The 19141-nt window shown below is 48.4% G+C and overlaps 1 protein-coding gene across 1 annotated transcript in view; it reads right to left on the bottom strand.

The window, feature by feature from the left end:
• Window positions 1–3115: 3115 nt before the first annotated feature.
• LOC147732886 (glycerol-3-phosphate dehydrogenase 1-like protein) overlaps window positions 3116–19141 on the bottom strand; it is a 174581-nt gene continuing 158555 nt past the window's right edge. The window contains exon 8 of the mRNA XM_086957430.1: window positions 3116–5001. Within this exon, the coding sequence (XP_086813556.1) occupies window positions 4905–5001 (97 nt within the window). The 3' untranslated portion in view covers window positions 3116–4904. The remainder of the gene's footprint in view (window positions 5002–19141) is intronic.

Below are 19141 nucleotides of genomic sequence, written 5' to 3' on the forward strand. Positions count from 1 at the left end.
ATCACTTCAAAGGAAGAAACCATTCTTTTTTGAATGGGTTTATATATGAGTACACTTAAGGAAAATGCTGCATTTCAAGCGATTCGTGGAATGGCTCATTACAGCTGTAGGAGCCACCATTATCATAACATCTTTCTCAGCACACAGGCAATCATGTCAATCTCCAGTTGGGGAAATATATTATACATAAAGGTCCTGTTCACGTTTGTTTGTTTGTTTGTTGTTAGTTTGGTCCATCTATCCTATGCTGATGCCATAGCTGGGTGAGTGTGAAAGTACAGGATGCTTACTTATCTTTTTGTCTTTCATAAATTTATAATATGCCACATATTCCTGACTCAAGCCGAATTGGTTTTTCCTATTTTCATTTTTGTGTGCAGGAGAAGGATCACTGTATTTTGGTTTTGATGAAATGTAAAATATTAAGAATGTTCATGCTGTCCCCTTTGTTACACTCTTTTCTAGCTTTAGATTGCTACCATCTGCAAGGCCAACAAAATCATGACTCAAGAAATATCATTAGTCATAAAAGTACAACATTCATTTGAGGACAGCTGGTAGTGGGTGTCATGGGTGTTCGTTCTGATGTCCGTTTTACATTCAATTTGTTCTGCAAATGACTTTGATTTCTTCATTTGCAATAATTAACTCTAACAAAGCTGAATAAATAGCCATATTGTCAGTCATATAGTATATTATATGCCTCTACGTGATTTACAAAACAATTGATTAGTTGTTGTATCTATTAATGTCCTTAGTTATACTGCTGTATTCTAATCTAATAATATTGCCCCTTTCTTTTTAAGGTACTCTCATTGAAAAATAATAATTAGTAGTTTGCAGTCAAAAATGTGAAATTATAATGGCTGATTGATACTAAAACATCTCAGTTGGAAATAACAAAGCAGCACAGACTCAGAGTGGGGAAAACTTACCAGGCCAGCTGAACAAATTGCTGGCCCAAATCGCCAAGCTTTATTTGTCAGTAGCTGTGACTTACTCCTGACTAATGTGCATTTTAAGCCTACATTTCCATGAAGAAGACACATTTACTCAAGACAAAATAAGCTTTTGGAATAGGGCCCCTGGTCTGAGAAACAGATTGATTGTTTGATGAGCTTGCAATAAGTAGTATCATGTTTTGATCCCTTTCTACTTGCAAATTAGTTAAAATTATATATTCTATAAGCTATACGTTTGCACTGTTACCGATAATTGTCACATTGGTGTGTGTGTAAATATGTGTGTGTGTGTCTGTGTGTATATATATATATATATATATATATCTCAGAAGAGATCTCGTTTTGGATACTAGCACCATAATTGTTCCAATCCAATTGTAAAACTCATTATTTACAAGAGTAAATCATATTTCCAAGTGTCAGCATCAGACCGTCTAGAATAAGATTTGTAGTAAATAATATCTTTGCCTATGTCACGTATTCTAATATGAAATAGGTGTCCTCGTGATCTGCAGTGTTAAGAATTGTATCTCTCTATACTAAAGTCCCCTATAACTGCCCATCAACTAGATTATAATAGGCTTGCCAAATTTTCCATTTATCTCCAAAATTAAAGGAAGCATCGGCTACCTATTTTAATACTGTTTGATTGGAGGATGGAGGGTATTTGTTTTCTCAATTAAAATGCATATTTATTGCATTACAGTACATTGTAAGTTTTCTATATCCGATTTCTGTCCCTTTACATGTAGGTATAACCTTTTTATATTTGACAATTGAAACAAAAATGGCTTTTCCCTGGTCATCAACTGGTACCCATGGTTATTTAAAGTTGTTATTAAAATAAAACATCGTTTTTTATACCAGTAGGCAGTACATGTTTGCTGCTGAAATTATGTTGTGTGTTTCTTAATTCTTCATCACACTGAAAGATGAACGGGTATTTTCAGTCTACCTCAAAGATTTTTCCTACTTAATGTGTGACAGAGGAATGTGTCTAATAAATAGTCTTAAAAGAAATGCTTCTCAGGTTTCATTGAGTACATTATTAATGTAGGCAGGATAAGCCATTTACAAACTACATAAAATCATAAGAAAAGTGACTTTTCAGGTGCTCTCAAATATTTCCCACATGTAGGTAAACTCTGCAGCACAGTTACAATTTATCTGGTGTTTTCACCCAATATACACTATAATCATGCAACATATTACATGTAATGCTGATTGATGCGGATATGCCAATTGCTAAACCTCACCTTCAGAGTAAAGTGGGCTACATTTAGAAAATATAAAACCAACTGTACTACTTAGTTTTGTAAGCATGGAATACCACTTTCCTCGATTTGTTACTCTGAATTGTCTATCCTCTTTTCATATGTTGTGTATGTGTTTCAGACAGATAGTTTGGGTCACTTCAGTGTGCAAATGAAAGGAGGCTGCTGGCACAAGTTTTAGAGGCACAGGATATCTGCACCCTGTTTAATAAAGATCCAAATTAATCGGAGTCGATAATTGCAGTGTATCTTTTCAACTGTGCCAGACCAGTTCATTTAGGTAAACAGTGTTTTTTTAAGGCATGCAGTGTTGTTTGATATGACAAAAAGATGCCCAAAGGACTCTAGATACATAGTGCTGCCTATTGCTATTGTCTGAAAGCTATTGATGACTGTTCATCATAGTTGTCTGGTCTTTTATTCAGTGTTGCACATTACCATTTGTATATTTGCTAATATTTCTAAGACTAGCTAAATGCACAAGTATGTGTTTGTGTCAGTCCATGTGATCTACTGTGCAGGGTGTGTACTCACTCCAGGTCTGTTCAATAGGTATTACTGTGAGCCAATTACCTGCCTATGAACTGAAAACAGATCTGTAAATGTTTAGGTGAAAGTATAAAACACAAAATGAGTAGAAGTACCTGAGCAATGAATCAAAGTGTTTACTTTCCTCAAAAATGTACAGATATTTTATACGGGATAACATTTTGTGTTAATTGAACTGTGCTTTAAATAGTCTACTTGCATTATCTAACCGTTAGTACCTTGCTTAATGAGTTTGGAGGAGTATATGTTATTCAATAAAATTATTGCACAAAAATTCTTCCTTTTATTGTTCCCCAGATGACCACATTAAATTAATCAAATACACAGGGCTGCATTGGTCCATGTTTATTTGTATGATGTTGTGATATACATATGTTACATGACGTTAAAATACAAGCTTGTTCTTGCTGATTACTTATTTACAAAATAGTTAACTCTGCATTTGTTGATAACTTCAGTATAGCTTTATCTGTAAAGTTAAATCGTTATTACTCGGATGCCAAGCTTAACGCAGTTTAGAAAACAAAACATCATGAGTAAAGGTCACATTTTTCAATCTGAAATTGGGTAAAGTTGTAAACTTTAACAATCTAATAATGTATCCCAAACTTATAACAGCGAAAAGTCTGCAGCCGTACATGGTACTATGGTTTGATAGGAGCCATATAAACCACTCTCTAAACCTGAAGGACTGCCTCTTCTGCTCTGAGCTGTGGAACAGTAAAGATCAAGCACAAATACATTGGGACTTTGCTACTGCTATGAAATCAACATTCAGTTTCACTGTAAGGATTACTATACCTCAATATTGTGAGATATAAATATAACATATAAAAGAAATTATTCTAGGTTAAAATCTATTGCATTAAATTGCTACATTTTCCCATGTACAAATGCAATAAAATACGGGGATGGGGGCGTTAAGAGGAAAATTGGTTTATCACATTGTATGTTTATTAATGTGGAATTGTTTCTTTTTTTGGGAGGAGAATAGCCTTATCGTGCGCAGTATATTCTATAAAAATTAAGATATCGCATAGACACAGGATTAGTGTTATATCCTTCACTGAATCAACAACTGCTAAGGACCTACCTGGGAATATGGATTAGTTGCTGTTATGTATTTTGCACAACGTGGGTTCTAGACGTATTTACTGCCCTCTGTTGAGTCACTCGTTCATCTGCCTGATATTGTTTTTATAATAATAACAGCAGTTTCTGCTACAATAGCAGCCACATATGATGAACAGATTCAAAATAAGAACGTGGACTTACAAAAATGTGAGTTTGCAGCAAGAGGTTTAAGTACCTGATTACAATTTTTTTGAATTTAGATAATAGTCTCAGTTTTAAGTATCTTTCACGTTACTACGCTTGAAACTGTGAATATACATCATTTCACAAGAAGCAAAAAAAACTAAACTGTACAAAACTGTTAAAATGCCTACATCTTCAATGACTGGGATTTTCCAATGATCTTCAATCCCATGTTCATTTCCAGATTAAATGTCAAGCCGCTGGTGTTTGCCATGTGAGAATGTTCTTTTCCTTTAATGCTTCTAGATCTTAGAAAAGTATTCGAATGAAAAATATGCACTATTAAAATATATTAACTGAAGCGTTATAATGGTTAATATGGATGCATTGGTAATTTAAATTAATGTAATGTTTTAGAGATTGCTTATTGGGAAAATCAAAAATCTAAATCTACCTGTGGTTAGTAATACAGTGGATGTGTGTTACTTCCCACTTATCAGTGTTCCAGGTCTGAATGTTTACAGCAGGTACGCGGTGCTATGACACAGTTAACACACTGTTGGTTGACAGTCACTTAGCATATTGGAAAATGTTGAAAACCTTGCAGCCAAAAATAATCTCTCAACAGGTAATAAATTCTCTATCGGATTCTCTGCACCCTGGCACTCAAGTGAAATATCACAAATGATTGCATCTGAAAATCAAACCAAGCCTTTACAATGTATGCATAAAACATTACAATTTGGAAAATCTATGACCAGATTCTTGAAGGCCAGAACGTTTTAAATATTCTTGGAATGTCTCATTTGATATAATGCTTTCTGAAAATTGAGAAACGGAGAAAAGTAGGTCTTGTTCCTGGTTACAAGTGTTCAGGATGATTTTGTAGACAAGAGATGAATTCTTTGACTGGTGTTCCTTCATAGCAAATCTTGTATACTGCTATGAATAATGGAAACCTGAAAAAGGAAATTGATAATGAGTTGTCAGCAGGGTTTAAATAAATGTCGATATTTTTTTTTTTTCAGAACAAAATTTTATTGCAAGTACTGACATTACACAGAGCATAAGGACATCGTCCCGCATCACAACGCCGGACCAATGAGCATAAGCATTTAGAAAAAAGGGTATGCATTCAGTACAAGCATTATTGCATTAAACACCCAACCCCCCAACTCCCAATTCCCTAACTCCCCTGACCCAACCCCGCCCCCCACCCAGTGTCTGCTAATCTCAAGGCATAGAGTATAATAAGAGCCAGTGTGCGTACTCCCTGTCGCCCAGGGTACAGCAGTTAAAGGTCTTCCCCAGTGTCCTGGGCCATCGGTGGTTCCAGCCACAGTCCCCTGTAGTCCGCCCATCTTTTCCATATCTTAAAATGCTTCCAGGGGCATCCCCTGGCCTCAAAGATCGGGCGCTCAAGTCCCATGCAAAAGTCCAATCCCCGTCTCCAAACCTCCAACAAAGGGGCCCTGGGGTCCTTCCAGGCCCTGGCTATATCCCGCTTGGCTACAGTGAGGCCTAGGACCAATAAGTGACGCTTGTATATGTTGCCTCCCACCCGTTCCATAACGTGAAGCAAGCCTAGTTGCGGTGATCGGGGAAGGTCCCAGCCCAGAACCTCAGCCAAGCAGTCCCAGACCCCCACCCAGTACCTGGCCAAATTCGCACACGACCACACAGTATGGACAAACGTTCCAACCTCCCGGCCACATCTCAAGCATTCGGGGGAGGCAATCAAACCTGCCTTCCACAACCGCTCTCTGGTAAAGTAGGCCCGATGTAAGTATTTAAACTGAATAAAGCGGAGGCGCATCGCAATGGCCGCCCCCTTAGGGGCCTCCAGGGCCTCTCACCAGTCCTCTTCTTCGAACGCACCAAGATCTCTCTCCCATGCAGTACGCAATCCATCAAGAGAGGAGGAACAGTGCGTGACCAGAGTTTGGTATATATTGGAGATCTTTTTCTCCTCTAGTTCCCCCATGAACACTTTGGCCTCCAGGGGGCTAAACTCGGGCAGAGATTCCAAGCCCACCAGAGAGGGAGTTAGTGCATGACGTAGTTGTAAATATTTAAAGAATTGAGTTTTGGGCATGTCATATTCCTCCCTCAACATCTGGAAAGACTTAAGGGTGGTGCCCCTCACGACACAGCCGAGCGTGGAGATACCGATATCATCCCAGCCCCTGAATCCCTGTAGGGACGCCAGCGCCGGGAGACGGCCGTTCTGCCACAGCGGGGTCTCCCTCGTCAATCTGTTCCACCATCCCATACGGCGCAAGGCGGCGCGCCACACCCGGAAGACCACCTGAGTGACCATGGGGAGTCGTTTCCTGATAGCCGCCGAATATAGAATGGTGTGGATCGTGTCTGGGTCCATCAGGTACCGCTCCAGGGCATAAGTCGGGTCACCCCGATCCCCATACCACCAGTCGTTGAGCACCAGCAAGTGCGCCGCCTGATAGTAAGATAAAATGTCTGAGGTGGCCAGGCCCCCGCAGTACGTTCACTTGGCGAAACCACTGCGGTGCAATGGGGTATGGGTGGTTCTGCAACTGATATAGAAGGCGCGGCAGGGCCACCATTTTAAAGATCGCCGACCAGCCATATATGTTCAACGGCATTCTGGACCAGGTTTTTATGTCCGAACGCACCCTGTCCCACACAGGCCCCACATTGCGCTCCCATGCCAAGTCCGGAGCATCTGTAAGAAAGATACCAAGGTACTTGAGGCCATCCGTCGCGATCTGCAGTGTCAAGGCCCAATCACCCGGCCCCTCCCCGCCGCCCAGAACCCACAGCTTGGACTTCCGCACATTCAGATGCAATCCTGAAATCTCCCCGAAGATTTTCATTATCTCCAGGACCCTGGGTCCAGACCTACTGAGGTCCGTGAGGAAGAACAGGACATCGTCGGCGTAGAGCGCAATTCGGTCAGAGGGGCCCATGTCCCATTCCAGTCCCCGGAGTTGCGCATCCATTCTCACCCACGCCGCCAGAGGCTCCATGGCCAGGGCGAAGAGGTAGGGGGAGAGAGGGCATCCCTGCCTGGTGCCCCGTCCGATGGGGAAGGACTCGGACGCCGCTCCCGCCACCCGCACCGACGCGGTCAGGTCCGTATAGAGCAAGCTCAAGTACGAGAGGAAGACCGGCCCGAGATTGAGGCGGGACAGAAGGGCCCTAAGGTACACCCAGCTGAGAGAGTCAAAGGCTCGGTCGATATCTGCCAGGAGGAGCGCCGTTGGGATCCCGGCTGCCCGGGCTGTCTCCACCACCACCTGCGCCCGGCGAATGTTGTGCCGAGTTGCTCTATGGGGCATGAACCCCGCCTGATCAGGGTGTACTAAGTCAGTGATGTATGGGAGAAGGCGGTTGGCCAAGGCCTTGGCCAATATTTTCGCCTCGAAATTTAAGAGGGAAATCGGCCTGTATGAAGAATGCTGTTCCGGGGGCCTCCCTGGCTTACAGAAAACAACAATTTCGGCGTGTCGCCAATCCGCCGGTAGGTGTCCACTCTCCCTGGCCGCCTCCAGTGCCAACTGGTAGCGCCCCTCCAGCTGGATGTGAAAGGTCTTCATAAACTCGCATGGAAATCCGTTCGGTCCCGGGGCTTTGCCGGTGTTCAATTCCCCAAGGGCCGTGCCCAGTTCCTCCAAAGAAAGGGGAAGGTCCAGCCGATCCCTGGCCTCCTCTGGGAGTGCGCGCGGCGGGATATCCGTCAAAAATTTGTCTATATCCTCCGCAGGGAGGACCTCACGGGGGGCATAAAGATCGGCATAATACCTCGCGAAGCTGGCAGCTATGGCTTCAGGGGCCGCCAACTGGACACCTTGGTCATCCCAAATGCCCGGCAGAGCCTGGGGCCGGAAGGTGTGCTGGCAAAGTCTATACAGCATGGTACAGGATTTATCTCCCCATTGATAGATCCTGCTCTGAGTGGCCAGCCAAAGCTGGCGCGCCTCATTGTGTAGCAGGGAGGAGTACAACTGCTGTGCCTGCAGGAGCGCGCCCACCGCCTCGTCCGTGTCACTCACGGTACAGTCCCTCTCCAGGTCCCGAACCCGCCCCGCCGCCTCATCCACCTCGCGCAGATGGGTCCTTCGGGCCTCCGCACACCAGGCAATGTCTACCCCCCTGAGCACCGACTTCATCGCCTCCCACTGGGTGACGGCGTCGACCTCTGGCCCGCCATTCTCTGTCCAATAATCGGAGATAGACTCGCGCAAACGTGTGCGGTATCCATCCTGCTGTAGGTGCCACGCGGATTGGCGCCAGCGAAAGGGCTGTCGCCTCCTGTCCAGCAGCAGGTCAAGGGACACGGGGGAGTGGTCCGAGACGCCACGGGGGAGTACGGCCGTGGCAGCGATCCTCGACAGCCAAGGAGTCGGTACGAACAGGTAGTCAAGCCTAGAGAAGGACTTGTGCACAGCCGACACATAGGAGTATTCTCGGCTCAAGGGATGCTGGTAGCGCCATGTATCGGTCCAACCCATGCCCTGTGCCAGGCCATGAAGCCTTGTCGGCGCCGCTGTCTGGGGTTCCCTACCGGGCCTGTAGCGATCCATCCGCCCATCCATCACATCATTCCAGTCTCCTCCCACAATCGCCAAAACATCCGGGATATCGATCCACACTTCGAACAACTTCTCGATAAGGGCATCTTGCAGCGGGGGCGGGGCATACACACTACCAAAGACCATTGGCTCATTCCCAATCATTCCTTTAACAAACACGTACCTACCATGTGCATCGACCCAATGTGTTTCGTGTACATATGAGAGCCTTCGGTGTATCAGGACCGCCACCCCCCGGGACCCCCTTGCAAACCCGGCATGAAACACCTGTTGATATCCATATCTCTGTAAACTGAGGGTCTTGGTGCCCTGAAGGTGCGTCTCCTGGAGGAGGAGTACATCCGCCCCCTCCCTCTTCCCCAGCTGCAGCACCGCCCCTCGCTTAATTTTATCCAGCATCCCCCGGACATTCCAGCTCACCACTCGCAATTTTGCCCTTGGTAGGCCTGACCGTTGGTGATCAACCATAGTCAATGGGGAGGAGATGTAAGGACCCGGGCTCTCTGAGCCACACACACACACAAGCAAGTAGCCTAAGTAATGCAGACACTGTGCCACCTTCCCCTACCCCCCCCCACTACCCCAACCCCAACCTGTCCCCCAGCCAATCTCCCCAACTGCCCCCCTATACCTCACCAAACATTGAAGTACCTGTCGCGATATGGGCGGCTTCGGGCCCAAAACAGAGCGCCCAAAGCCTACCATACCAATGGATCCCGAACACCCCCTTACTCTAAAGCTTCCCCCCTCCCCCTATCTACTCCCAACTATGCAGGAGGCTAGCAGCCCCTGTATCGGAGCACCCCGAACCCGTCCCAAAGTCTGAACCTGTTGTGGGACAGTTAGAAAACGTAGCAGTTAGCACATGATGCAGTCCTCAGGAATGCAAGGCACCGGTGGAGCCACTTCCACCGCTGGAGCGGCTGGTATCTGCAGGCGGTCAGGACCACCCATTGCACCTCATCCACTGCCCCCCGAATTGTCCGGATCAGCTGGCTCAGCGGTGCTGCGCCCAGTGTTGGAGGCGTTGCGGCGCCTGGACCTGGACTTCCTACTCTTCCGGCTACGGTCCCGGTGGTCACTCTGGGTTTGTGATGAATCACTCGTGTGGCCTGGATCAAGGCCCGGTTGGGGATGCGGCCTGACCCTCACTGTCTCATCTGTCCACCTGAAAACATCTTCCGGCGTCTCAAAGAAGTGAGTTTTAGACTGGAAGATCACCCGCAAGCGGGCCGGATAGAGTAAGGAGTACTGTATCTTTAGGCCCCGAAGCTTAGCCTTGGCGGCTAGGAAGGAGTGTCTCTGTTGCTGCACCATCTTGGTGTAGTCGGGGAAGATCATGATCTTGTGGGATTCAAATGAAAGAGAGTCCTTGGCCCTCGCCTCTCGCAATATAACGTCTCGATCGTGAAAGTTCAGAATCCTGGCGATCACCGGCCTGGGTCGTTCACCTGTCGGCGGTTTCTGCATCAGGGCCCGGTGCGCGCGTTCGACCACGAAACATCTGGACAGGGTATCCGGAGGGAGCCAGCTCTCCAGCCATCAAGAAAGGAAGCGTCCGATGTCCCCCTTCTCACAATCCTCCGGAAAACCCACAAAGCGAAGGTTGTTCCTGCGCGCCCGCCCTTCGGCGTCCTCCACCCTAAGTGCTAGACCCTTCTGGATACTCTCCATCGCCGCCATTTTCTTCTTCAGGGTCCCAACATCATCCTCCACTACTGAGACCCTGGACTCTGCCTCCGTTATGCGCGCCACTGCGTTGCGCAGGTCCTGCCTTAGGAGTGTCACATCGGCCCCAACAGCCCCAATCTTAGCATCCAGCATGTCTCTCGACTGGGTGATAGCTGCCATCAGCGCCGCGTTGTCCGGCCCCGGTCCCTGGCCTCCCTGCGCTCCGGGGCCGCCATGTGGCTCCGTGAATTTGTCGATGGGCCCCTGCCTAGCGGGCCCACCACCCCCTCTGGTCATGGCTAAGGCTGAGCCCGGCTAAGCTGTCCCCAAAAGCGCCGGCGGCTGCTGACGGCGGGGCAACCTTCACTCCAACAGTTATCAAGGGCAGGGCACCCTCACAAGCGATGGCCTCCTCACGCCCCCGGCTGCCGTACACTCCAGGTGATAAAAAGGGGGGGGGGTTGTTCCCCAGACTCGACTCCGCCGACCCTCGCAGGCCAGGTCCCAGCGCGTGTAAACCTCTCCCGGGGCACCTTCCCCTCTATGCCTGCTTACTTCGGTGTACCTCGTGTGTCACAGCGGCTGCCAGGGAATCCCCCAGGTCCGGCAGTCTGGGCCAGGCCCCCAATGACCCCCCCGGGCACAGCGTCTCTCAGCAGTCACCCCAGCACCATATGTGGGGGGGGGGGGGCAACACTCACGGTTCGTCGGGTCTTACTGAGGGTCGGCACCAGGTCCACGCCGGGCACCCCCAATGCGGCACGGGCCACTGCAGTCCAGGCCCCCGGGCTCCACAGCTCCGGCGATCCCCGGGTTGGGGAAGACAGCCGACCAGGTAAGGCTCGCCACTGGCCCCTCGGTCCCCGGGGCTCCCAGGCGCCTGCACCTCCGGGCCAAGGATCTGACTAGGCGATTCCGGGCAGGGGCCGCCAAACTCGAGGCCCCGGCTCCTCCAAGGCCAGGTAGGCCGCAGTTTCGCCGAGGCACTCCTCAGCACCAGTTCTCCTCGCTTGCTCTGTGCGGAAGGGCAGGGGAGCCCGTGATGGCCCGCCCGCTGCAGGCTGCGCCGGATCGTGGCAGGAAAAGCGGCGCCGCGGACCCCAAGACGAGCTCTCCGATCCGGGTGCGCCAAAATCGAGGCCCCGGCTTTGCTGACCGGCACTAGGCCGCCCGCCGCTCCAGCTCACTACACCACCAGGAAGGGTCACGGCTCGCCAGTCCCGGCACCGGAATGCACCCTGAGTCGTCCGCTACCTGTGCCCCACCTTTGATATGCTTTTCGGGTCCGGGGGCCAGGAGAATTGGTAGGATAATCGTCGGGCCGGCGGGAGCTCTAAGAAGCCACGTCCGCCATGATCGCCCGCTAAGCCACGCCCCCATAAATGTCGATATTTATAGTTAAACAGTGACAGGTGACAATATATTTGATATGTGACTTGATCACGTCACGTCAGGAGTGTGTAAAGCTGGGTCTTTGACTTGAAAACAACTCAGTTGAAAATCACTGGTGCTATATTCTGAGTGGCTCCCTCAAACCAATAGGGAACTAAAGTGAACATTTTCATCTTAATTTTCACGTTTTAAAACAGCAGCAAAGAAGAAAGGTTCAGTAAATTTTTGTGTACATTTTCACAACTAAAAAGCATTCTGGAGTATCCTTGATGCTCGCCACGTAGATTCTCTACTAACTGCTGTTACATTTTCTTTTTAACACCAGTAGGGGGCAAATTAACACTATATTCTTTGTGAACCATTTTAGATAGCACCAATATGTTTTGTAACTTCAGACTAAACATTCCTTTTGATTAAATTTTCACACAGCAACGTTTTTTATTTAAAAAATGTTTTACCTGACACTTTATTAAGCGATGAGCAGTGTTACAGGCACTGTCCTCAGGAAAAATCTCACATGGTTTTTCTCCATTCTCTTGAATTATTGTCTCCGGTCGACTCACTAACTGTTCCCTGTAGACCCTAACTGGGCATACAAACAAGACCCCGATGTTATTGCACCTCTCAAGCTGAAGGAGTCTCTGTATAAAAAATTGAGGCTTTGTACTAAAGTTGCCACAAGTAATGCATCTATTGTGTAAATGGATGATTGTCCCTCTCTACAAAAAGGGCCTTAGATCGCATCCAGGTAATTATCGACAAATCCCCTTACTGGATGCGACGGGGAAAATATTTGCACACAAAATCCTTGAACACCTTACGGAATGGGTAGGAGAGAAGAAAGTCCTCCCCCATCGAGCAAGCAGCTCGAGATGATCTCCTCTGTCCTACAAATTAAGCAGTGTGCGTAAAACTATTAAATTATTTTAAGGAATTTATGTATATATTTTAATTCTGTAATGACGTTCACACAAGACCGTGTAAAAAGTGTAGCATCAACTTGAGACTGCTAATTTTGGACAAAAAAACAAAGCAGCGTGACTAAAACTTTTATTTCTTCTACCTTTTTAGCACACTTTATAAATAGATGGTTATTCTTTTAGCTAGCCTTTTCGTTTGCAAAACATTAGCATTTTAGTTTTTATTTATTTGTTTCTTGTACATTTTTTAGTGAGCGGGCTGCTTTTGTAATGCTTTTTGCACAGGTGTGAATATACCCATGTTTTTATTTCTTTGTCCCTAATTTTAAATTAATCCTCTAGATGAATTGGAACTTTAGCTCTTTTATTAAATGAACTGCCAGCTTTTATAACGCCTATGTACATCCTAGGAGCTGTAATGTGGAAAATATTAGGTACTGTATGACTTGGGCTCTCCGTTAATATTGTTCGCCTCCACTTAAAAAAAAAAAAAGAAATTAGCAAATTTAAGGTAGACTTAACAATGTTATGATAGTTTGTGGATTGTGCTTGTTATGGGCTTCCTCTTTATTTTTAATAACTTGTACGTATTTTATGTGGACCTCTTTGGAGTTCCAAATCTTCAATAAATATTGAATTGAAATTGAAATTGAATGATTCTCCCAGGAACCTGATCCTTCCTATATATCGATCCTTAAATAACACAAAGTTGCCGAAGCCTAGGTGTTCGCCTGTTAAGGCAGTACACAAACCTTCATCTGGCAGGGGTGGAGGCATACATAGGTTGTCTAGCTTTCTCTTTCCAGACCATAGCCTTTCAGGTTTTTTTTCCTAATCCTCTCTTTGCTACAGCTGCTGGTAAAGTGAAGTAGAACATAAATGATGAAGGGGGTATGGCCAAGTCTCTATAAAGCCACCACCAATTGCTCCTCTCCTCTTGGTGTGCTTCTGTAATTCTGGAGGACCTTTGCATCTAGGCACTATTCTGGATATTGAGGTGTTGGAATAGCTGTTACAGGTTCTGCTTTACCATCAGGATCTCTGTTTATATGTTAGCCAAGCTGACCATTTGTGCCCAGCTTTAGATTAATCAATTTAGAATCTTGCAGATCTTATGTGGGCTTGAACTCTATTTCGGAATATGGCTTTATGCTGCCTCAGCTAACCTACCCTTCAGTTGTTTTTTTTTAAGTTGCTGATATTGCCAGAGTCCTGCTGGAACTATATGAAAATCACCAAGATTTGAGCCTACAGTGCTTTGCAGGTGGGCCACAAGGTTAGACATTTAAATATTGTCTTAAAAGTATAGAATGTGGTGAGCAAGGGCACATCACTTTGCATAATGAAGAACACATTGTACACCAGGAAAGTGTTGCAAAATACATATTTGTTACTGAGAGATGTTTCCTACTTCAGAAACATTCACCCGTTTGGCCAGAGGACTAAATTTTTAACAAACTAATTTTGCTGTTTGATGAGAGCTTCAAACAACTGCTCCTACAGCTCAGAAGAAATCTGCTTCTGCCACATCATTTAGTCCTGCTGCTGAAAGCATGCTCAGATTTGCCCACACACCATCCCAGACACTGTTGGCATTTCACAATTAACAGCAGTGTAGTTTACTTTCATCTTCATGCCACAAATAATTCATTAAGTTGAAGCTTTGTTTAAAAAAAACGTATAATTGGGGCGTGACCAGGCATTGAGGCAAGATGTCCGCGTAAAGCGTTACTCTGCGACCGGCCGCGTTCACACGTCTATCCTGGAACACATCCGGCCCGTCCGACAGCAGTCCTACACGTCAAAATAACAGCGGTCACGAACCCGCCTACCCGGTCCCTCTCCGACATCAGAGACCGAAAATACAGCCTCTGCGAGGGTGGCGCCTGCCCTCTCAATCAATCAATCAATCATAACACTTGTATAGCGTGCTACTCACCCGGAAGGGTCTCAAGGTGCTTGGGGGAAGGGGGCCGCTACTGCTCGAACAGCCAGGTCTTGAGTTGTCTCCTGAAGGCGAGGTGGTCCTGGGTCAGCCGAAGGTGGATGGGGAGGGAGTTCCATGTCTTGGCCGCCAGGTAGGAGAAGGATCTGCCTCCGGCGGTGGTTCTTCGGATGCGTGGTACGGCGGCGAGGGCGAGGCTAGCGGACCGTAGCTGGCGGGTGGGCGTGTGGAAGGGCAGGCGGTCGTTGAGGTACTTGGGGCCCAGGTTGGGGAGAGACTTGTGTGCGTGGGTGAGGAGCCTGAACGTGATCCTCTTGTTGACGGGGAGCCAGTGCAGGTTCCTCAGGTGGCCGGAGATGTGGCTGCGTCGAGGGATGTCCAGGATGAGTCGGGCGGAGGCGTTCTGGATGCGTTGGAGTCTTTTCTGTAGCTTGGCTGTGGTTCCGGCGTAGAGGGTGTTTCCGTAGTCCAGACGGCTGGTGACGAGGGCCTGAGTGACCGTCTTCCTGGTTTCGATCGGGATCCATCGGAAGATCTTGCGAAGCATGCGGAGGGTGTGAAAGCATGAAGAGGAGACAGCGTTGACTTGTCTGGTCATCGAGAGGGAGTAGTCCAGGATGAAGCCCAGGTTGCGTGCGTGGTCTGTTGGCTTGAGGGCAGTGCCCAGGGCTGGGGGCCACCAGGCGGAGGGTGATGGTCCTAGGATGAGGACTTCCGTCTTGTCTGAGTTCAGTTTCAGGCGGCTGTTCTTCATCCACTCGGCGACGTCTTTCATCCCTTCGTGGAGGCTGGTTCTGGCGGTTTCGGGGTCTCTGGTGAGGGAGAGGATCAGCTGGGTGTTGTCGGCGTAGGAGATGATGTTGAGGTTGTGTTGGCGTGCGATGGCTGCGAGAGGTCTCATGTAGACGTTGAAGAGGGTGGGGCTGAGTGATGATCCTTGCGGGACGCCGCAGATGACTTCGGTGGCCTTCGAACGAAACGGGGGGAGGCGGACTCTCTGTGTTCTTCCAGCGAAGAACGAGATGATCCACTTCAGTGCCTTCTCTTGGATTCCGGTGTTGCTGAGGCGTTGGACTAGGGTGCGGTGGCAGACAGTGTCGAACGCGGCGGAGAGGTCCAGGAGGATGAGTGCCGCTGTTTCCCCGTTGTCGAGAAGGGCTCGGATGTCGTTGGTGGCTGCGATGAGGGCGGTCTCGGTGCTGTGGTTGGCTCTGAAACCGGACTGCGAAGGGTCGAGAGATCCATTCATCTCGTGGAAGGCGGCAAGCTGTCTGTTGGCGATCTTCTCGATGACTTTGGCAGGAAAAGGGAGGAGCGAGATGGGGCGGACGTTTTTGAGGTCGGTGGGGTCCGGTCCCTCGGAGCTCACGCCGGGTCCCACAGAGGGGCGAGGGGCCGGGGAGAAGATCCAGACTATCTAATGGTGGCACTGCGTCTGGTGAGCGCCACCGCCAAGATAGGAGGATTGCTGGTGTCTTGTGCTTTTCTGAAGCCATACCTTAACAGTCTTTCACTATTTTGATTCAATGGTATGAGCATAATAGTAAAGAATTACTTTTCACAAAGAGTCCTTTTGAATGGAGGCATTTTGATCAGGTAATAGGACCCACTGAGGAATGCTACGTGAACTTTGCCCATGATGTAAGAGGCAGTGAAATCTCTGCATCGGGGGACTGGGGCTCGCCCGGCCCAACTGCAGATATTGCCTGCATAAAAGTGCCCCAGACGGTGCGAGGACTTGTGGCAAGCACTGGATTGGTGTCTGGGGTACAACAATAGGCGCCATCACGCCGCTCAGTTCTGCCGTGCCCTGCCCTCCTCCGCGTTGCAGGCGGTACTCAGCCACCGCACTAGCTGAACGCGGCCTTCTGGGGACCCTCTGCTGCACTGGCAAAGCACCCTTCGGTGCCCCGATATTTCGGAGGGTACGGGGGCAGGGCTGTAGACCTCCGACATTGCTATCAGCGGAGTGGAAGGGCCCGCCACAACAGAGGCGAAGAAGCCCACAACCTGGCACAGGAAACATTGCTAACACAGAGACTTGGAACGATCGGGGCAGTCCCTGGCGTCGACATCTCCCTTACAACCGGTGCGGAGGCTGATCACTCCCCAGCAGACAGTAGACCTGGAATGGGCCCATTGAACACCCGCAGGGGCGCATCAGCGCTCTCATCATCCAGACAGTTCTCAGCTTGCAATCGGTGACCGTGTGACCGCTCGGCCTGGGTGCCCTCGGACGGGCTGGTACTGGACAGAGAGCGACGCAATGGAGTGCAATAAGGCCACGCGGGCCCGTGGGTTGAAGGCCACGCAAACCAACAAACTGGACAGATATACTGTCTCTAGGGAACTGCAGCAACCCCGGTTGTCCAGAAAAGCAATTTCAGGGGGCTTGGGTGAAGAGGAATAGGAAATCTCACTAAAAGACGTAAAGGATGCCATCACCGGTGTTAAGACCTCCCTGGACACAATGGCGATCAATGTTAACCTCATCAGAGCTGACATGGCCAAACTGAACGAGAAGGTCAAGCAAGTATGACTTACCATCACTAGTCTGGTTGGTGATGTTGCCCAGCTTCAGGGGGAGATTCGCGACCTCCAGGACTTTCGCAAGCTTACTGACCTCAAGCTGGACGACTACGAAGGTCGCCTGCGATGCAACAACCTCCGCATCCTGGGTGTTCTGGAAAAATCGTAGGGGCAATCCCCTGATCTCTTAGTTGAGGACCTTATTCTGAAACATTTACAGGCCAAAGGCCTCAGTAAATTTTTTTTCTCGAACGTGCCCACAGGGTCCCAGGCGGCCGTGCCAAAACAGGGAGCGGCTCTTGCTGGCTAGGGTCTTGAACTATTGTGATAGAGACGTTATCCTTCAAAATTCCAGGGTGGGCGCACCCCTCCGGTACGAAAACACAGATATTTCCTTTTTTCCGGAATTCACACAGAGGGTACAACGGCAGAGGTGGTCTTACCTATCGGTCAAACTTGACCTCAGAGAGCGGGGTCTGAAATTTTCTATGTTGTTCCTGGTACGTCTTCGGATTGAGGTGGAGGGGAGAGCGTGGTTTTTCAAACATCCTGAAACTGCAGCAGAATGGATCGAACAACGCGGAGTAAGGAGTCCAATCGATCATGGCGGCGGTGGGAGTGCGGACAGTCGACCAGCCTGAGGCGGTGACCTGTTAGGCAGTGGAGTTAGCTCTGAGTAAAAGGGGCCTGTAATGGGGTGGGCCTGGGAGGGGGGTTTCTAGTTTTCTATTGTTGGGGTTCATAGACTCAATTGGACCTTAAGTATTTGCTCTCATATGGGTGTACATTTGACCTGCTCGGGTCGGGAAATAAAGTGCTTTAACTAACACCCCCCCCCCCCTTTTCTTTTTTTTTTCTATCTTGAACCTTTTCTTGGGCGACAGGCACTCTGCAAGTTTTTGATGGGCAGTTCTAGGCCCAGAGAGCACGGCAGCAGAGTGGAGAGTTGTTGGGAGTGGGAGTTTTGTTATGTTTTTGTGGCATTTATTACATCAGCGACTTCAATTGCAACTTTAGTTGGGGAAGTAGAAACATGTACTGCATGCTCCGCAACAGATATGGAGAATTTTATAATTTACTATGGCAACATGTTTGGACGGAGGGATTAAACTGTTAAGTTGGAATGGCAATGGATTGGGGGACAAGATAAAACGTAGTGTGGTCCTTCAATATATAAAGCGCCACGCCCGTGAAGTTATCCTACTTCAGGAAACTTATCTAATTGGTAATGCATGTAAGGCACTGCACAGAGGGGGTTACGTGATGTTGGCCCACGCAGGATTCACTACGGTCTGGAGGGGTAGGCACACTGATGAAGAGGTGCTTCCTCCTTGTAGTGCAGGAAACTTGGACAGACGACAGAGGGCGGGCGATATGTTGGGGTCTCGGGCATCTGGGAAGGACATCCAATTACATTTTTATCAGTTACCGGGCCTCCAAGCCAACACCTTTAGAGACCTGGGAACATTACTATTGAATATCCCAGAGGGTCTGTTACTGTTTGGGGGAGACTTAAACTCGGTGGTCTCCAGCACACTAGATCGTCATCCTCCACGTGAGATTGCTCATTTATCTGGCTGACTACCCGATTTCCTCGAGACTATGGGGCTGGTGAGCGGTTGGCGGGCCTTTCACTCGGACGTACACCTTCCGTTCCGGGGCACACGGGAGCCTAACCCGGATTGATTATTTTTTGATTCCCGCATCTCAAATTGCCCATATCTGAAAGAAAGAGGTTAGTATTAGATTCCTGACCTTAGAATATCCCCAGGTGTCAGACTGGATCCGGAAAATTTTGCATAGCAGTACCCCTGCGTGTCGGTATGCGTCGTCTGCGGCTCTGCGTCCGTCGTTGGCGCCGGGAAGACGTCGTCGGAGTACTTAGACGCCGCCTTCGCGCGCTGACGTCAGTTCTTATACATAGCTTTTCCACGCCAGAAACGCAGAGCCATGATAAAAAACAAAACTGGTGCCATGAAGCTAGGGCCCTGAAAGGGGATGACCTTAACTCTAGATATCGGTTCGCAGAATGGGGAGGATGGGTGGGGCGGTAAGGAATCGAATACTA

The sequence above is a fragment of the Lissotriton vulgaris genome, chromosome 2_1, assembly GCF_964263255.1.
Source record: "Lissotriton vulgaris chromosome 2_1, aLisVul1.2, whole genome shotgun sequence".
NCBI lineage: Eukaryota > Metazoa > Chordata > Amphibia > Caudata > Salamandridae > Lissotriton > Lissotriton vulgaris.